At 44.6% G+C, this 20,161-nt stretch overlaps 1 protein-coding gene across 2 annotated transcripts in view; it reads left to right on the top strand.

Annotated features, from left to right (window-relative positions):
* Positions 1–20,161, top strand: part of LOC119403617 (ornithine decarboxylase) — a 71,363-nt gene that overhangs the window by 4,240 nt on the left and 46,962 nt on the right. Inside the window, exon 3 of one of the 2 annotated variants that reach the window (XM_037670541.2) lies at positions 5,911–6,007. The exons of the other annotated variant lie outside the window; for it this stretch is intronic. Within the exon in view, the coding sequence (XP_037526469.1) occupies positions 5,911–6,007 (97 nt within the window). The remainder of the gene's footprint in view (positions 1–5,910; positions 6,008–20,161) is intronic. 2 annotated transcript variants of the gene reach the window in all.

The following is a 20,161-nucleotide window of genomic DNA, read 5'->3' as shown; positions in this document are numbered from 1 at the left end:
CGTAAACTCATTTCCGACAAAAAGAAAATGTAACGAGATACCCGTGTCCTGCACTGTATAGCGATACTAGTGATACATTGTAAAAGTATTTCACTACTGAGATAGAAATGCATTTTTCTAATGTATCTCGACACAGAAATACAGATACTCAAAAGTGTCTCTGAAATACTATCGCGATAGTCTTGTACCGCAATACTGCCCAGCCCTGAGAAAGTCTTTATTGAAACAGAGGAGTTTGGAGCACGCAGGCTTCCGGGCACCCGCACGACCCCATTGCGCTGAAACGTTCATCTGGTGGTGGTCTATGAAGCTGGCAGCCCGGTCGGCAGCCATGGTCTGCGCAACCGGGTCCTCTGAACGCAGCAGGGTCTCCCAATCCTCCCAGCTCTTTAGGTGCTCTAAGGCCCGCGGGGGAGGATCCGCCGGGCCGCCTTTGTCGGCAACGGCAATGGACTGTCGCCGCTGTGAGGGAAAACAGAGAAGTGCGAAATTTGCCTTTAAAAAAGCTGCTCCATACCTGGTATGGCTAGGGTCCCATGTGTTTTTTTTTTGTGTTCGTGCGTCAACAATCAACATCCGACAATAATAAAAAAGGTGAGCCTGGGTCGATGCCGGAGATAGTGCAATACCGGGTCAACCTGCGCCGGAGTACGCCAACCCCAATAATAATGCCAATCAATCAATCAATCAATCATTTATTTAACGTGCTCAGGAACAACCGAAGGTATTTGTGCAGGCGCACGCAAAAATAAAAAAATAAAAAATAAACAATGCAATACAGACAGTCTTCAGAAGAACATACAAATAAAAAGAGCAAACATGCGTAGACAAAAAGAAATGAACACAAAAGGGGAGGCGTAAAATAAGACAGCATGAGAAATATTGAAGGGGAATGAAAAATTAGATTGCATATATACAACTGTTCGGAAAGACGGAGAAGGGGAGACTTTGTACATTGTGCCACAGTATCTCAAGACAATGCAAAGCTCGGATAAAAAGAATGACTGTGGACTATGAAAAACGTCAAGATCAAAAATATTAACATTATAGAGACTTTGTATTCTGTGAACGGTAGAGTGTTGGAAGAAGCAGGCGGGTACATGAAACGGTCTGTTCTCTCTGGTTAACTTACGCGGAATTCGAAAATTAACACAATTGAGAAGTACAGGGCAGGATATGATACCGTGGACTAGCTTGTAAAGAAATAAGAGATCAGAACGATTTCGTCGGCAGTGGAGTGATGGCAGTGATAATGATTCAGCAGTATTTGAACGAGATCCAGAGTCATTTTTAGCAAAGCGATGGTTACATATGCTGAGGAATTTTTTCTGGACTCGTTCAATGGTGTTACCGATGGATTGAGCAATGCCATTCCATATCACGGACGCATACTCAAGTTGTGGAAGACATATTGCCGTGTACAATTTGTGGAGAACTGAATTTTCGAGATATTCTGCAAACAAATTCGAGAGAACGAAGGCCCCGCATAGCAGCCCGCTTAACGTGAGCAGAAAAGTTTAACGTGCTGTCAACAACAACACCAAGATCACTGATCTCATAAACTTCACATAACGACACAGAATTGACAGAGTATTCAAATGACACGCTAGACGTTTTGCGAGTGATACTCATGAGTTTTGTCTTTGATATAATAATAATAATAATAATAATAATAATAATAATAATAATAATAATAATAATAATAATATAATAATAATAATAATAATGGCAGCTTCGTACTAGTGGTTCCGAGCGTGAAAAAAGAGCGCAGCTGGGTGGCCTTGCTTGTTTCACGTGATTTTTCTTTATTTTTTTCGTGTCTGTTTCGTTCTATATATTTCCCTCTCTTGCGATGGCTTTCTCTGTCTTTCTACTCTTTCTCTCTCTCTCTCTGCTACTTTCTCTTTCTTTCTTTGTTTCTGTTTATTCCTCTCTTTCTTCCTCTTTCTGCCTTGCTCTCTGTTTTTTCTATCTCTTTATCGTGCTTCTTTCTTTCTATGTCTTTCTCTGTCCTCTTTCTCCCTCTTTCTTTGTTTCTCTCTTTCCTTCTCTTTCTGCCATGCTCTTAGTGCAACTTTAGTGCAAGCTTACTGCAAGGACCGTAACTGAGCACGCCGTCGCTTCGGAGTCATTTCGTTTCGTTTCGTTCCCTCAAAATTATGGCGCTTGCCCACTCTGGGGCTTTGGCCAAGACTCCGTGTCGTACCTTCTCTCCGATAAATTCAAGAAGGCGTATTAATAATAATAAGACACTTGTTGGGCTAACTGTTTCCTTCTTCATTTTTAGCGGAACAGTGGTAAGTAGTGGGATTTACACAACTTCTGGGGCACATGCTTGCTTATTTTATTTATTTATTTTTTACAATACATGATTGTCGTGGTGCAGGAGGCTAAAGGCGACATTATGAGTCGCCTGACTAGGCCTCAAGCACCACCCTGTAAATTTTTTCACACAACCCAACTGCATTGGAAAAAAAGAAACGCATGGGTACAGCAATATTATGATTAACTGGGGAAAAAAAAACCTATAGAAAAATAATATAACAAGACAACGAAAATTGATAACAGAATGCACTTGTATCATTACAAAGCACATGTACATAAAAGAGAGCAGTAGTTATACAATTATAAATATAAATACCGTCGTTCTAATGGGAACATATATGCAGACATTCATACATGAAAAAAAAAAAAAAACCAGGTATATAACACTATTATACAATATTGCCGCGCGTATGTGCCAGTGGCGACGGCAACGAAGCAGTGCGAGTGTTTTTTTGGCCCATCGCGGGGACGAAGAAGACGTTGCAGTTTTTCTCTGAATGATAAAGCGTGTTTTCCTGTGTCCTCGTCCTCATGTCCTCCTCCTGTGTCCTCGTCGATCCCACGTCGTTGCAATATAAATTAGCTACGTAAATTTGAAGGGTTCAAGTTATATGGAAAATGAAGCAACTAATTATGTCCAAGGAAGTACATCTTCGGTTTCTTTCTGAAAGTGAACATAGAAGAAGAATCTGTTACTAAGGTTAGCACTTGCGGATCGATGTTTAACAGATGAGGGATTTGCCATTTTAACAGTTGCTGACTATATATAGGTAGACCATAGGTAGTCATGATGATGATAGTTTTCTGGTAGGCCTCACAGTGGCACACACCCGTTAAGATGATGATAATTTTCTGCGATCAACTCACAAGGAACAATTTGCTAAACAGCTTGGCTGTTAATAGTAATAATTCCGTCGAGGATGCTAATAATTGGCACATTCATGTACGGATATTCAATGCATAACGTTAGTTTGCTGAGCAGGCTCCCCGCGACCGCCATTCCCAGCCCTTCTCGAATTTGGTGACTTGGGCGTAGAGCATGCACGTTTCAATTTCTGCTTGTCCCCTGATTCCTCCTCGTAAAGGATGAACTTCGCCGACGAGTCTTGTGCCGAAGCTGTAGTAAGTGGTTGTTTATTTGATCAAATACATAAAAAGGGGCGGGGGATGCCGGAAGTGGGAAAAGAGTAACGATGGCGGCACGATGGACGCTTGAACGGCGGTCATCAGTGGACGAGGGAGGTGTGAAGGACAGGGTGAGAGGGCAAGGATAGAGGGCAAGGATAGAGGGGGGCTATTTACATAAATAAACAGATTAGTGTAATGACTATTTACGTATGTACATAAAAGAACGCAATGCCTCATAGTTCACTGGTTAAAGTGACCTCCTCCAAAAAGTTTGTCACCCGGCCCCGCACACCGGCACCGCAACGTCCGACATCAGACTCACTGCAGCTATGCACGCTGCTGCGACACACCCTCCAAAGAAGTTGAAGGTCAACTGATACGGCGGGCAGTAGCGCGCTGTTGTCAAGTCGGGACTTAGCCTTCTTCTGCGGGGACCCTCCTCACCTAATCCGCTGCTACCATGGTTGCTACGTGCGCCGGCGTCGATCGCTTCTGGCGGGAGAGGTGACGTGTTTTCCGGATACAGAATTTATAGACGCCCGGTGACCACGCGATTTCACCAACCTAGCCAAGTAATGATTTCGCGTTAACGCAGGTACCCTTGTTCAGCCCTGTGTGATGCACTACTGCTTCGTTGCTCATCCACCTTTGCAGAGTGGAATGGTTCCTCAAACTTCATTTAATCATACGGGCTCTAAAGCAATATGGTGACTACGATGATGACAAGAGGCCTAAAGATTAGTCGAAGTGAGTAAACCGCTAAGGCAGTGTCATAGCCGGGCTCCACTATGGAGTATGTCCCACTTATAAACGTTACACGTACATTACACGTATTATGTTCATACGTCTTTATCTGCATACGTCGGTTGCCTTTCACTTGCGTTATTTTTATGACGAAACAGGATTGTTTTAAATATTTGTTTGCAAGATTCCGTGCTATTTGCTTTATGGCGAGGTTCTCTGCGTTGGTGAGAGTCCAGCCCTTTTTATTGATCAAAAAAATATTCATCAATGAAGAAAGCGAAACGAGAACTCTGTTTCCAAGGGATATTGCACTATTGACGGCACTCTTCTCGCACATAGGGCGATGGTTAAGAGTAATGAGTTATCGTTGAATTCAAGGAGTAATACGCATATAATTAGAGCTCTTTGATCTGTAATTCACTTTATCTTATTATATATATTGTCTCAATGAATATTTTACGTTAAAAACTTATGCGTGACCGTAAGTGGCTGTGCATTAATATTTCATCGCATTGTTAACATGCACTTCGTTAACAATATTTTCGGTTTCTTCATGCATCGGACCAACCTTCGGGCGACGTTTATATAAAGATTTCTCGGCATTTTCTTTTTAAACCGGAGAAATACGAGGGAAGGAAGAATCAACATTATTTGCATGGATGGCGCGGTCCGCAGGGTGGCTCCACGTGGGCAGCCACCCTTTCTGCCCAGTCACAATAGCTAACTGTTCCGTCTTAATTTGAGTTTTAAGGAGCTCCTCCCACGAAGGGATCTGGCAGGAGCGAGGGAAGGAAATCACAGCTTTGCCGCAAGGTCGAAGCAATGAAAGCGATAGCAGCAAGGCTGCTGCGCATGCGCGGCTTGGCCAGGTGGTGCGGCATCTGGTCGCTAGACGACGCGATGCTTGCTTTCTCTTTCTTTCTATCTTTTTGTCTCTCTCTTCTTCTTTCTCTCTCTTTCGTTGATGTCCTCTCTGTCTCTTTTTCTTTCTGCATTTCTATATATATCTCTCATTCTTTCGGTGCTACGCTTTACTCTCTCCCCTCCTCCTTTCCCTACGTCTCGCCATCAGATCTCTCCTCTTCACGCTCAGTTCTCTTTCCCACCCCCTTGCTACACTATACTATACAAGGCTATGCTACGCCCTCCTAGCGTGCCTGGATAGCCGAGTGGTTAGGACGGTCGCCTTCGGATCGAGGGTATGCGGGTTCGAATCCCGCCTCGTGAAGATTTTTTTCGGCAAGAATTTTTCTCTTTCTCTTTCTTTCTTTCTTTCTTTCTTTCGTTCTTCTCTCTGTACTCGTTCTCAAGTAACCGCACAGTGGCACGTACCCGTTAAGATGATGATAGTTTTCTGCGATCGACTTACGAGGAACCATTTGCTAAACAGCTTCGCTGTTAACAAAGTTAATTATGTGGTTTTATGTGTCAAATCCCCAATACGACTATGAGCATAATACAATTATGAGGGGCGGCTCCGGATTAATTTTGATAACTTGGAGTTCTTTGGATTTTCAATACGCTTGTACCTATAGCGTTCAATGTTTAATATTTCATTACGACTGCTCTTGGTGCGTGTCACGCTTGGACATGTGCATGACCTATTGTTACACGTGGCTGAAAAGTATCGGTACCAGAACTTCCTAAACATACTAGATGCTTCGTGTTACGATACGTTGTCCATAAGTTAAGTAACCGATGTTTCCTTCACAGAATACCGACGACGCCTTCTTTGTTTGTGATCTACGTGACTTGGAAGCAAAGATAAGGCTATGGCGTGAGGAAATGCCCCGTGTGACGCCTTTCTATGGTAAGTTTTGTACTCTGTCGCAGCAGATTTGGGATTTTGTAGCTTTAGCTACACTGGCCTAGCCGAGCTGTTTCGTGTAGCTCCTCAAGAGCAGTGCTGCGCATGAGCGAGGATTAGTGATGTCACACAGCTGGCGCATCGGAGCCGGCACCTCCCGGGCATCCGTCGCTGCCGCGTGCGACTCGCTGGCTCCTGTCTGCGTTTTCCAGAGGAGTGACGTCGTAGCCGACGTACACGTACTGGCGCCGGCGGGCGCGCAGCTACTCGCCTTCGCTGTGCACTCGCCGTCTGACACTGCGCTGGAGCCGCTTGATAGCGCCTCTGACTGGCGTTTGCCAGTGTGGTTTAGCTATGGAGAAGGAGAACGCAAATGCTGCAAGAACGGAGAAGCTTAACTCATCGGATCCCAAAGTAGTTACCTGGCAAAATAAATATACATGTGCCACATAATATGTATACCATGTGTGTGTCATTGGAGCAGCAGTAAGCATGATAATCAAGCTAATCCTAGACAATCAGGACACCTAAGAACAATCAGTTGAACCTTTGCTAACGCTACGTTATCCTGGCATAGCCGAGCTAAGCCACTGCAACATTTTTTTTGCCTTCTTGGCTGCAATGTCTGGCTCTTTCTGTTTTATTTCTAGTTAACTTCGGGCATTTCTCCAGCTCATTACGCTATGTTATCGTATGTATGTATGTATGTATGTATGTATGTATGTATGTATGTATGTATGTATGTATGTATGTATGTATGTATGTATGTATGTATGTATGTATGTATTGAATGAACCCCTGTTGCCAACTGCAGTCACGGGTATGTTTCACTGAGTAATGACCTATTCATTCGTCTGTCCTTCTGTCTACACGTGATGTGCTTACGTTAGCTCGTCGAGCCGAAGAGCGCAATAATTTTGCAAATATTACTGACCTGATCCCGCCATCCCGCACTTATTGAACGAGAAAAAACTCACAGGGTCCCTTATACGTTCGCCTTGAACGACTCGAAGAGGCGAAAGCCATATTCTTCGTCTTTTTCTTCTCAGTGGATGTATTACTCTTCCTCCTCCCTCTCTGAAAGCTTTCTTCACCTAACGTGGTTTTGCACTGCCTCCAGGATCGGAGGCATTGCAAGCTTTGTGCACCTCACCTGGTTTTGCACTGCCTCCGTGATGATGTCATCACATGACGTCACGTTGTGTGACAGCATGACTTCATGGTGACGTCATAGTGACTTCACCAATGTTGGCGATCCGTGACGTCTATGGTGGCATTGTACGGTGGCGTCATCGAATGATGATGATGTTTTGCATCACTCGTGTCGACGCCGCCGACGCCACCAACGGTTAGTTTTCGCGTTTGATGAGGCATGTAAGGCTTTCGTCTTAATAATAGGGTGGTCTGTATTGAGACATACGGGTACTGGTCAGCATAAAATGTACATGCAATCAACATATTACTCACGTAAATTTTTACAAACACGAAAATTGTGTGCGTCTCGAACGGTTTGTATATAACCCATACCGGCGACAGTCAGTTTAGTAGACCTGCATTTAACTTGCTTAGTTATATATTAAGTATTTAGCGAAGGCATTTCGAAATAGCGTATTTATTGATCTAAACCGTACAGACGGTTTACAGCTGTTCGACTACGGTGAACGTAAATTATTATGCTACCGAATCCGACGCCAAACGACGTCATTCGACGCCTTCTGTGTGCGTCCGAATGCCTCAACTGTCGAAAAAAAAAAGAAGAGGAATGGACTTGTGCTAGCTACGTTGAATCTATACGATAACATATTGCTCATATAAATTGTGGCACAGCATGGCACGGCAAGGCCGAAAAACGGCCCTTCGATACTGCATATGGGCGATTCCACGAGAGATCGAACATGCATGTCCGGTCGATATTTTTGTTTTGTCTGGTTTCTTTATATGTTATGTGGGAACATTCAAAGTGCACGGAACCGAACATTTTATTTCCAGAAAACGCTCCCAGCGCGCGAAAAGACTATTTGGAGGTGGTGATCTCAACGCGCCTTGCAGCACCAGTAATGAGAAAAGCGAGCTCGCTTTTCTTGCCCATATTGCCTTTTCTCGGATACGTTTTATCTTTTATGCGCCTTTCATCAAATAAGTGTTAAGGCAGCCTTTACCACCTACGTGTAAACAGCCACCTGCGGTTAAGAGCAAGCATAATAATTTGCACAATCGAGTATCGCTTCATCGGAGGAGAGACACGCGGCGATTCGCCCTTGTCGCCCACCACTGTCGCACTAAAACTCACACTAACGTTGTGTGTGCGCTTTTTTTTACGGCGCTTAAATAATGGCAAAAAGTAATTCACCCAAAAAACCAAGCTCTTTTGTGCATTTACGCAGCACATTGTCCGTTATTAAGGACGGGGAGCCAGACGGCGCTCAATGACTGGATGGTGCTGTGCTTAAAGGTATCAGCATGCAGGTGCGCTGTAAATGTTCGATATAGTTAATACGAGGCTCTCATTATGCTTGTTTACAGCAAGTTGCCTTTAATGAGGTGCGCTTCTCCGCATTCTGAATAAATTGCACGAAACATGAATAACTGGCATTATTAGGCGCTTGCGCAATTGGACTAAAGATATCTCCAAACGTGGTTTCGTGGTTGCCGCCTGCTAATAGAAAAGTAAAAGGTTTCATTCCGCTTTCGTATCGGGCTTGCAGGTAATCAAGTGATGATGTACGTGGGCGTCTGCTATTTTATACGAAGCACTTGACCTTATATTAGTAGCCCCTAATGTATGTTGTTAACAACTATATTTTTGTAGGCTTTAAGTTTCATTCCTTGGTAACACGTCTCAGAAAGTAAATGCAGAACTACATAGCTTTAGTACTTGGTAGCTCTCTGCTCAAGCCTAAAAAGAAGGAACACCTCACTCCTTTCCCAGAGCCTCAGTTCGTTATTATCAGCGCTCTATACAACTTTTTCCAGGAGGTGATAGATATTTTGAATCGACTATCACCAGTGATCTAAAACGTTAACTAAATAGCGGCCATTATCAAAGACATCTTCGCTCTCACAGAACAACTTGTCACATTAGTTGAGTTTAATCTCTCATTGGTCGCATTTCGTTTTTTTTTTCAAGTATAAATATATATATGTACAAAATATTAAGCTGTTTGTGTTCTGGAATCATGGAGTGCTTTCATACTTCCATAAGACATTGTCTCATGAAATGTGAATGCTGGTGCTCTAACATGTCAATAAGAAAATTTTAAATTGGTAATATTGCTGCATATTCGGCCTAGTGTACATGTGTGCTTGTTCTTTGAACAAAATGCCAGCTAGCGTTGCCATTTGAAAGAGGGCTTGGGTCATTTCTGAAGGGGATTTCACATAACGATTCGCGAAATATATCGATAGTGATCTCCAGAATGACTGACATCTGCACGCCGATTCTGAAATATGGAGTTTGTGTACTACGGTTGCGTTTCAAAACAGGATGAATGCATAGGGTGCCTCACAAAAAAAATGGTTGAGACCAGTCACCTCTGTGTAGCTCATGAACATACGTATTAAGAAACTAAAAAAAATATACAGGATGTTTCAAGAAATATGTTCGAAAATCACGAAAAATAAGCGAAATGGAATATTTTCTCGGTGCCTTCATAATTACTCTTTCCGAGGCGTGCGACGTCTTTAGATGACTAAACACCGAAACGACGTCAGTAATTAAAAAACACAAATTAATGAACTTTTTAATTAGCGGAGGTAAGCGGTCGGATCAAATGGGAGAATCGCTGTCCTTCCTGCAAAGACACCGTTGCCGCTCTGATATTTTGAAAAATCCCCCTCAGGTAATTATTGCGGAGCAATGAAGTTCAACCAAGTTTACCGATGAAACTGAAACCGAAGCTCCGATGGGCGCAACTATCAGACGACCAAAATGACGTCTCCATTCACGACTGTGCTTGCAGTGGTGTTATTTCTTCTTTATTTGTTAACGTACGTGCGCCATACGTGCTCACATCGCAAACGAAATCCGCACAACCACGAAGCGAAGTCAAGAGATGGTTGGTACAAAGACGCTCGCTCATTCTGGACGTCTCTGAAGAGTAAGGCATTTGGGCTATTCCGAGCTTCGGCTTCGGTTTCGCTGGCGAAATTGGTCAGATTTCATTACTCTCTAATAATTGCTAGCGGCTGCTTTTGCGAAATCTAAAAGCAGCAACAGGCTCTTCGCACGAAGGACTGCAATTTTCCCATGAGACCTTACCGCCTGTCTCCACTAATTAAAAAGGTAATTAACCTCATTATTCTGATTAGGGGCGAAGCACCTTAGGGTCTCGCCGTGTCGGCGTGTCATGTCGTAGTCACGTCGGCGCGTCATGTCGTCATGGTCCATCATAAGCAGGTATACGCCACAAACATAGGGTAAATCCCACTACTCGCCACCGGTATACATATTAGGAATTAAGGGTTCGTCGTTGCTGCCTAAAACATTATGTTTGGCTTAGCAGCCGTGTCAGAATTCCCGACGAAATTTGCCAAGGCGCCTAAGTTTCTTATCTAAAACCAGAGACGCAAACGTGCATTTCTACGGTAAAGTCATCTATTTGAAAGAGCACTTCTTGTAACAAATCTGCCAAGTGATGGTGCGTTAGTGCGAAGTGAAGTGCGGAGTGAAGTGCGGAGTGAAGCAGTAAAGAATAAAGATTTTGCTGTGGGAAACACCCGCACGCACTGCATGCTTCGCCTCTCCCTAGGTTTCACGTTAGTGGAACTGAAACACCCTTCCCTACATGCTTCACCCCTCCCCAGTTTTTTTCTTGTTTTACGAATACTGAGCTTTATGCTGTATGCCTATTTCAACGAAAGATATGCCGTTTGCTTCAATTGTTACCGTCGTAATTTATGCTTCTACTCATCTTAAGATGCCTGGCACCACAGAAAAAGTAACTATGAAGGCAGTGTGAAAATACCTCATTTTCCTTATTTTGTGAAGATTGCCAGGTGGCAGCACCATATCGTCGCCAGAGAACTTTTTCGTGCAAAGCGTCGCATTTTCAGCGCACCCTAAGAAACACTAGGGTCTTTAGAATTACGTATCTATGTATTTTCTAGTAAAGGAACACACCACCTAATAATTACGTATTGACGTTGCGCCTCAGATATGCGTAATATTTGCTTTTTGATCGACAATGTTCACAAGTATGAACGCAGCTACCAGTTCAAGATGGCTGGGCGTTCAGCAAGTGCTTAAACTTTGGCCGGGTGGCTGAATCGTGTGACAGACAGACAGACAGACCAAAATTTCTGCGTTTAAGTATCCCAAGAAAGACTATCGTCTTTGAATGTTGGTAGATGATACTAGAGTACAAGTTCAGACCGTCAACCATTCCAGAAACGGAAGGGTTGCGAGTCCCTGTGCTTGAGTATCAGTTCCTTAGGCTCAGGAACCAAAGGGCTCCCAAGAGTCAGCAAAACGCCGACCGAAAATTAGCACTCAGTGCAAAGAAATTTGGTGAAGCTGGGAATCTCTCACCAAGACAAGCCGTTGACTAGTGCGGTCAGTCCTTCGATAGCACATAAAATACAAACCGGAGATACTCCGGTTGAAATCGCAACACTGGACTAGAATAGAAGCCAAGTGTGACACCAGAGCAATGACAATGGTGCCCGGCTCGCTTATTTCTACAATACAAGAGCATGTCGGCTTAGTTAATATCATATTGAAGCCTGTCGGTGTTTGTAGGAGATAAATCTCAAGCCACTTATCTGTCCTCGTCTAGTGCGCTTTTATTTTCTGTGATGTTCCACACTAGAAATACCACTGGTTACCCTTTCCTACACATAGCCGAATGTAATGGCGGGATAGTTGGTTCGTATTTATAAGAACCTTTTAGAGCAAACGAGACAACAGAAGCAAGAAGGCGGGACACGGACGTAACGTTTCTTTGTTTGTTCGTTTGTTTGCTTTTGTACCTTCCTTGTCATATCTCCTTTCATGTTTCTTGTTTGCGCTACAAAAAACTCATTCTTCGGACCCTCACCCTATTCTTACGGCCCAACAACTGCGTCTCTATTGGGACACGCGAGCCTTAATCCTTCCGTTTGTCTGCTCCTTTCCCCGTATTTTTTTTTTTCTTCCTTGGACTATGTCTCTTTCCGGATAAACGGGCTGAGAAGCGATTGCGCTTTCGGGCACTTGGGCCTACAGCCGAACACCTGGAGACCACATGAGCAATGCGAAGTGTACTGCTTCCGCATCTAAAGTGAACATTCACCGACCGTTCATCGCGGTTCAGCCCAGGGATGGTGGCTCTATTCGAGAAAAGAAGCTGAGAGCTACCAATCTCCTGACGGATAAAACAGGCAGTTACACGCATCGGTTTATGCAAGATAAATTTGCTGAGCCATTGCTGCAATTTGTACATAAGGGGAACATCAACCCATTTTATCTAAATGCGCATATGTATACTATACCAAGAAGCAAGAAGATCCACCACTGTAGTAACGTGCAGTTACTAATGGGAACGCACCATGTGCTGGCAAATGCACAAGGCTTAGAAGGTTCCAGATGAGGTCGAATTTTTCGTATACTAGGAAGAAGCTTTCTTTCCCGTGAAATGCTTCCTTTGTAACATCGTGCTATAAGTGGACGGATGACAATTTTCCTCTTACGTTCTAAGGACCACGCTAGCGCCAGTGTTGGCGGTAACGCGTTACAAGTAACGGCGTTACCGGTAACGCATTACTTTTTTCGGTAACTTAGTAACGTACTCGTTACTCTTTAGGAACTGTAACGGGTAACGTAATTACGTTAACATTTTTCGGTAACGTGAGGTGTCACGTTACTCGTTACTTTTTTTTACATTATCCCGGAAGTTTTACTATTGCAGAGCTCGCGCCAACGTTCTCTTGTAGTAGGGGCGTACTCATGCCGGCCCGCCAGACGTTACGAATAGACTGTTGGGCGAGTTGGTAATTCGTGATGAATAAAAATAGCGCGAAAAAACGTAGGACGAGACGAAGGCTACAGCAGATGCGCTTGTGCTGTAGCCTTCTTCGTCTCGTCATACGTTCTTTCGCGCTATTTTTCTTCATCAGGCGTTAAGAGTACCACCCAACGCGTCCTTCGAGTGCCCATTTAGTGTAGGTGCGGACGTATTTATTAAGAAGCGATGCAATCTGTCCGATGACAGCTTTGAGATGCAGCTGTTCCTTTATTTCTTCAAGTAAGCTGTAGTTATTAGAAAATTCTCCTTGTAATAATCTAGCGATGGTTATCAACTTTGTTTTCAAAATGAAATTTGCTTCTTTCTATCAGCAACTGCGGGCACACTTTTCTATAGTTCACATAAACGCTCGCAATTTTTGAGGCACACGGATTTTCAAAGGGGAAAAATGCACGTGTGCAAATCTTTTTTCCCCAAAACTAAACGGTTTAAGCATTTTTTGTGACTATTTGATCATCTATCTTGTTAGTACAAGCACACCGTCAGAATTACTGTAAATTCATTGAGAGTTGTGGTGTTTTCTTTAAGGAGAGCGTTGATGATAAAATCTAATTTTGTGTTTAACGTCACATTGAGAAAATGGATTTACCATGTGCCACAGAATCAGCAGCCATCACATGTGAGTGTACAGGCGACTTTAGGTGACTCCACTATTGCCAAGCACCGGCGTTGCCGGGGGAAGGGGTTCAGGGGTTCAACTCTCCTCCCAACTCCCCCCGAAATCTTTCAATTTTCCATGTGTATTTGCATGTGTACAGGCACACATGCAAACGCACGCAAACCGTACATAAAGCATGGTTTAACGCCCCCCGCCCAACCCCCGAAAAAAATTTCTGGCTACGCTACTGTTTTCATGGTACGACACATTTGTGCAACCTATTCTCGTTAAATCGGTACTTCGCGCAAAAATTGTCGTTTGTGACTGAAGTTTTGTGTGAATTATAAATATCATCTTTGTAAAACTGTTATTTGGGGTTCCTACAGTGGACATGCGGTGAATAAAATTTCTGACCATAGAGTAACGGCGGAAGTAACGTCCGTTACTTTTTTAGGGTACACACTAAACATTTTTACACCCTTAAGGGTGTAAAAAGGGTGTTGATGACATTAACACCCTTTTTCGCATTGTACAACACCCCTTTTTCTTTATATACACCCTAAAAGAAGGGTGTGCGCGGAAAAAGGGTGTTAATGTCTTTCATAAGGGTGTTAATGGAAGAACGTAAGGGTGCACATTGAAGCATTAGGCTGCATCCATGCATGCATATTAAAATCGCGTGCATTGCACAATGCGTCTGCTGTACTGCCTTTTCTAAGGTTACGATGTCAGTGACATTACAGCAACAGGGAAATAGTGGAGCTATTGGCACAATGTTAGTTCTCGTGATATTTTATTTTCACATAGACAAATGACGAAATATCATTGCGTCACAAAATACTACAAGACTCGAGAAAATGTACAAGAAAATCAGCAAACACTTTTTTTGCACAGGCTCGAGGTGTGCCCTACCGTTTCATATTTTCCACAATATATGCCAACCGCATGAACATGTCTCACAGCAGCAACCCTCCTCCCCCTTCCTCTTTGTCGAGTCCTAAAGGAACAAAACAAGCTCAAACATGGATGCAAAAATGAAAATGAAGCGATGGCGTGCTTCTCCCGACGGCCTCCGGGGATAAAGGTAGGAAGAAAAATGTGTTTCGAATTCAACGTCGAAGGTCCTCTGTTGCCGTTATTGTCGAAGAGCATGCGCAGCCATAACCTTGTCCATTAAAGATGACGTGAGAGGTTCGACAGAGTAAATGTAGGGGGCAGAATTGGCGCCCCCTTACAGATTACTTTGGAAAGCGGCTGCCCCCCCCCCCCCCCCCCCCCCCTACTCCTCCCTGCTCCCCTCGTGCACACACCTTTGGATGACAGTTTCTAGGACACCGCGGACTCCATGCATGTATACCTGTCGCCTCCCATGCTGCACCGATTTAGCGCAGCGCGTGCATGACCACGCATGCTCGTAAAACTTACAGCATGACAATAAATGCAAGTCATATGCTGTAAACCCAATGATGCCTGAATGCACAGCACGACGAACGCACTGCCAACTCAAGAGTGAGAAAAGACGAAGACTACGGCAACTACGAGAGAGAGCGAGAAGTACGCACGCTATCACGCTATGACATCGTATTTGAAGTGAAGGTACACACACAGAGCGCCACTTTCAACAATGTTTATTTCGAAAACATCACAGTTTATATGCCCGTCACGCGCTGTCACAAGTGTGCGTGTACTGTGCGCTGTCGTTGCCGCGCCTTGCACTTCAAATATGCTAAACCAACACGCCCAGTCTGCCATTCTTACAAACTATGCCATCGCCTCCGAGATAGCGCACCTTCCATCTCGGAAGCCAAGGCTGTGCCGGCTGTGCGCTCCCTGCGCTCCCTCCTTTGCTCCTAGCGCTCCTGGCGATGGAAACAGTCGGCAGTCACGTGATAGCGCGTAGAATCACGTGGGGTGCTTTTAGCCTGGAAGCCAGGGCGCCAGGGGAAGCCGCGCCGGCCGCGCTGTGCTTCGTTCTCGCTTGGCTGTGGTTGTGCGTCGTCGTGCGGTATGGTTTGGTTTTCGTTCGCGTACAGCGATGTGTTAACTTATATGTTGTGCAGCTGTGATTGATATGCGCGTGGTGTGATCTAAGATGTCGCCCCTACGTTGTGCGTTAGCCATGCGTCTTCTCAGCGAAAGTGGCTGTACGCTGTCGAAAATGGATACGTCGAGATTCAGCCGTGCCATTGTGACGCCATTGTTGGCGGTATGGGATCTTATCATCACGAATGTTCCAGGCGAGTACCTGCTTTCTCTTTTATGTTGTTGTTGTTAGCGTTTGTGTCTTGCGTGAGATGTCATTGTATGTACTGTACGGAGCGGTTCACTGCTAAATGGAACAGGGAAGCTTGGCGGCCGCTTCCGCCTGCGACGAATTTCGCGCAGGCGCAGCACCCGTTGTTCTGAACTCTTTCGTCCTCTCTTTGTTTGCTGTCGCGCCGGCCGCGCTTCGAATCCGCGCCTTGTGCTCTGCCTTCGTGAAGCGAATCGTTTCAGCCTCGAAAGTGCGCCGTCCACGGTGTCGGGCAGCGGCTGTTACGCGCTTCATGTTACATTTGGCTGTGGACCGCTGCGCACAGCCATTTTGTCACTGTACCTCAAAGCGCGTGTGTAATACTCGGATGTAAGTGAATGTCTGCCTGAGCTCGTACAATGCCGCGGGACACCTACCTAGGTTATATAATGCAACAGGGTCGACAGTTGGGCTACTTGGGGACTCATAACGCCCCTGTTAAGCTGCACACGAAACAAGAAAAATTTGAAAAAACGTACGTAAACGAAACACTCGCTGCCGCTGCTTGTTCGTGTTTTCTCTGCATTGTGCTGCTTCGGGGGCCCTTCCCCCCCCCCCCCCCCCCCCACACACACACACACATCACGATCTTTGGCACGTGCAGTCCACGTTTTCCAACCGGTTGATCCTCCCCTTTCGGCCTCCATCTCGCGCGGCGCAACTTATTTTGACGGTCCATGTTCTCAACGTTATGGACGGCTTGCAGTCAAAGCGAACGAATTCGTGGAACGAACAATAACGTACAAAACTGGAATGGAAATCACGTTTTTGTTTAGCACGCATCTCCTAAGGTTGCAATTTAGAAACAATCGTTGTAATGCCAACTGCGAGCAATTTTTGTTCTTGTCTAACCCCATTTGAGGTCAGAACTGCCATGTCGGTCTTCAGATAGGTAGTGAAAAGAGGAGGGGGGGAGAGGTCCTGACGTTGTGTGGGGGGCCACGTAATACTGCCCCGCGGGCTTCAGGTTGCCGACCCCCTTGTTGTAGAATATTCTTCGCACCCGCTCCTCTCCTATTAGAGCGCAGGTGCCGCGTTTAAGTAAGGTATCACTAACACGTAATCGTTCCAAGCCTGCTAAGGTTAAGACGTAATTGCGACGAATCGCCCCTGTCGTAGTGGCTGGCCATATGCCTACCGGTTGGCGCATGCCGCGATCACGATTTGTCGCGGAAAGATTAACCGTGTCCCTCAACTCTTGATATGGCCGACGCCACGCAAAAGGTCTTTCGTCCTTTGGGAAAGCGAAAGGCCTATCAATAAGTCTGACTTCAGCGCGAATGCATGCGGCAACGCCGTTACAGATAAACACCGGAAAGCACGATAAACGCGGTTACGGCCATCTATGAACTTGCCAGTACGGCACAGCCCTATAACCATAAGAAAGTGAAGCCATCTGCCACAGCGCTGTTGTATGCGTGCTGCGCGGATTAAATAGGTGACGAGCCAAACGCGCCTGGCCGCCATTGGCTGCCACCTTCGTTCCTTGTGATGAACCGCGAAGTACGCGTCCGTCGCGGAAACTAAAACAGCTGGCCCTCGCAAGGCCTTTCGCTTTCCCAAAGGACGAAAGACCTTTTGCGTGGCGTCGGCCATATCACGAGTCGAGGGACGCGGTTAACCTTTCCACGACAAATCGTGATCGCGGCATGCGCCAACCGGTATGCATATGACCAGCCACGACGACAGGGTATAGTCTTGGTTGGCGATTCGTCGCAATTACGTTTTAACCTTAGCAGGCTTAGAACGATTACGTGTTAGCGATATCTTACTTGAAAGACATGAATGCGTAGCACTCAAGTCTTCATTTGTTCGAATTTGTCCGAATATTCCAAAAAGCGTGATTTCACATTTTTAGCCCTATATGCTAATAATTAATATATTATCGAAATACTCGATTCGTATTCCAGATTCTGAATACAAGCACACACTTATGTACTACCGATCAAGTACACAACTATAATTGTTATTAAAGGAAAGTAGTTGTTCGAGGGCTAGTTTCTTTGTTAGACAGCGCTTATAATAAAAAGCGCTGTCTAACAAAGAAACTAGAAACCAAAGAACTAGAAACAAAGAACAAAGAAACCTGTTGGTTTCATTTGTTGCGTATATGACTGTTATTACAGCACAATATTTCGCCTAGATTGGTCACAGAGCTAGTAGGTGCTCCATATATTAACAATTTTTTCCAGCTCGTAAAACAGAAGCAGCTGTAGAAAAGGTTCACCACTGTGTGCGCCTTCTTTTTTTAATGCACAGGGAGACCAGTAGCGCCCATAGCATCAGCTTTGTTCCCTTTGCCGTTTGTTCCCTGCGCAACTAATTATGCATGCCATTACACTGGCACTAAAGTTTCTGCACTGTACAGGACATTATACTGTAGCGAACAATATACTGTAGCGAACGGGTCTGGGGAAGTAGGTGTGTATTCACGTTATATTAGTGCTCGAATACACAAGGACACAATAAATAGCGGGAACGTGTTTACGATTGTGTTTGCGCTGTAGTACAAGGTGCATATGCAGTACACACTCACAATGCATTTTATTTTTCAATGCAGGGTGACATTCTTGCAATCCCCTGTGCTCCATCTACTGACAGCGGTATTTCAGAGGTGTCATATGTTGCATCAACTAGACAGTGGTGTTCCAGTGGGTCCAAGTGCATCTACTTGCGGTTTTGCAGATTTCCCCTACCTCGAGCTCAAACATGAACAATTTCTGTTAAGGGCAATGAATCGGCTTGCTGTATGAAAGCGCCCGTTTCAGTTTTGCAATTTTTAGTACAACGGGCGATTTTCGGCATCTGTTTGCTTGAATTATTTTTTAGTGTTGCTATAATGCAAAGGTCTGTTAGTTTTCGAGCACAGTAGGAATGTTTTAGATTTTTTTACTATTCAAGACATCTTAATAAGGAATTCATTATTTTAATTTAACAAATCACTTTCAAGTATCAGGCACCCTCATTGGCAGGTTCGGTCAGCTTATGTTTGTTGTCAAAGTGCACATAACAGAAATTTTGTTGTACGTAAAAAAAGTTTGATCATTACCCATGCCTGTTTTTTCCCAATTTTTCATACCTTTCTGTATCACAGCATACAATAAATATTTTATATTTTTTTGAAAATCAAGTGTTATGTTTTGCAGACCAGTTTGACTGGATGTGGAAGCCATACTAAGCATTGCTTTGTGCATATGCTCGTACATGATGTTGTATATACATATTTATATGTGTGCACTACTTCTGATTTCATTTCATGGTCCCTAATATGCAGCGCAAGTGGGTGATGCCCGAATTTGAAGCTTCAGATGAACACACGAGGCTTACGCATGGATCAGTGCAGATTTCACTAATTCGGGGTGTCTTTCCAACCAAGCCCTCCTTATGTGAACACGACCTTTGCCAAACCAATATGCAGACGCGTTTGTGCAAATTCGGTAGTACACCCCGAATTAATGACATCCGCAGGAACACATGCATGACGCCCTTTGTGACCACCTAAAGCTTCTGTTTCGGCCATTACACATGACGCGAAAGGAATCGTGTACACCCTTCCAACACCCATACGAAAGGGTGTTAATACGAGCTAACACCCTAACACCCCATAAAATTTTTGCTGAACACCCTTTCTTTAGGGTGTTAAATTAACACCCTAATTGAAGGGTGTAGTCAATAACACCCTAAGGGTGTCCGTCTGGCGACAAACCGATTTACACCCTTAAGGGTGTAAAAATGTTTAGTGTGTAACTGTAACGGTAACGCGTTACCTTTTTTGAGAGGTAACGTAGGGCGGTAACGCGTTCCTTTTTTGTTAGCGTAGCGAGTAACGTATTTAGTTACTTTTTTTCGGTACCGCCTACAGCACTGGCTAGCGCTCATCTGCTGCGCCTGGTGGTTTGTACAGGGTTGACATAGTGCGCACTGCGAAAACTCGCGGATTCGTGGCGTCGGGGCTTTTATTTCGGAGGTAACAACATGCAACGAACTCAGGCTCCATGAGCTTTGCGTGACGCAGCAGTGTTTTGCGGAGTTCGTCCCTAAAAAAGTAAAATTGGGCCGACTTTACAAAGCTTCCGTTCATTACATTTCCCATGGGCAGTTGATACGGTTAAAAATTTCTCTTACCAATACTTCAAGCGCAAAGGCTTTTGTACTTTTTGTGTGTGTGTTATTACAGTGACTGGTCCTCAATTCACAAATGTTCGCGTTCCTAAGTCGGCCACCTTCAATAATAACTTATAAAGAGTCTCTGGAATTCGCTCTTA

Source organism: Rhipicephalus sanguineus, chromosome 1 (assembly GCF_013339695.2).
Source record: "Rhipicephalus sanguineus isolate Rsan-2018 chromosome 1, BIME_Rsan_1.4, whole genome shotgun sequence".
Lineage (NCBI taxonomy): Eukaryota > Metazoa > Arthropoda > Arachnida > Ixodida > Ixodidae > Rhipicephalus > Rhipicephalus sanguineus.
Note: the sequence above shows the minus strand (reverse complement) of the source record. Positions and strands in the feature narration are given on the sequence as shown.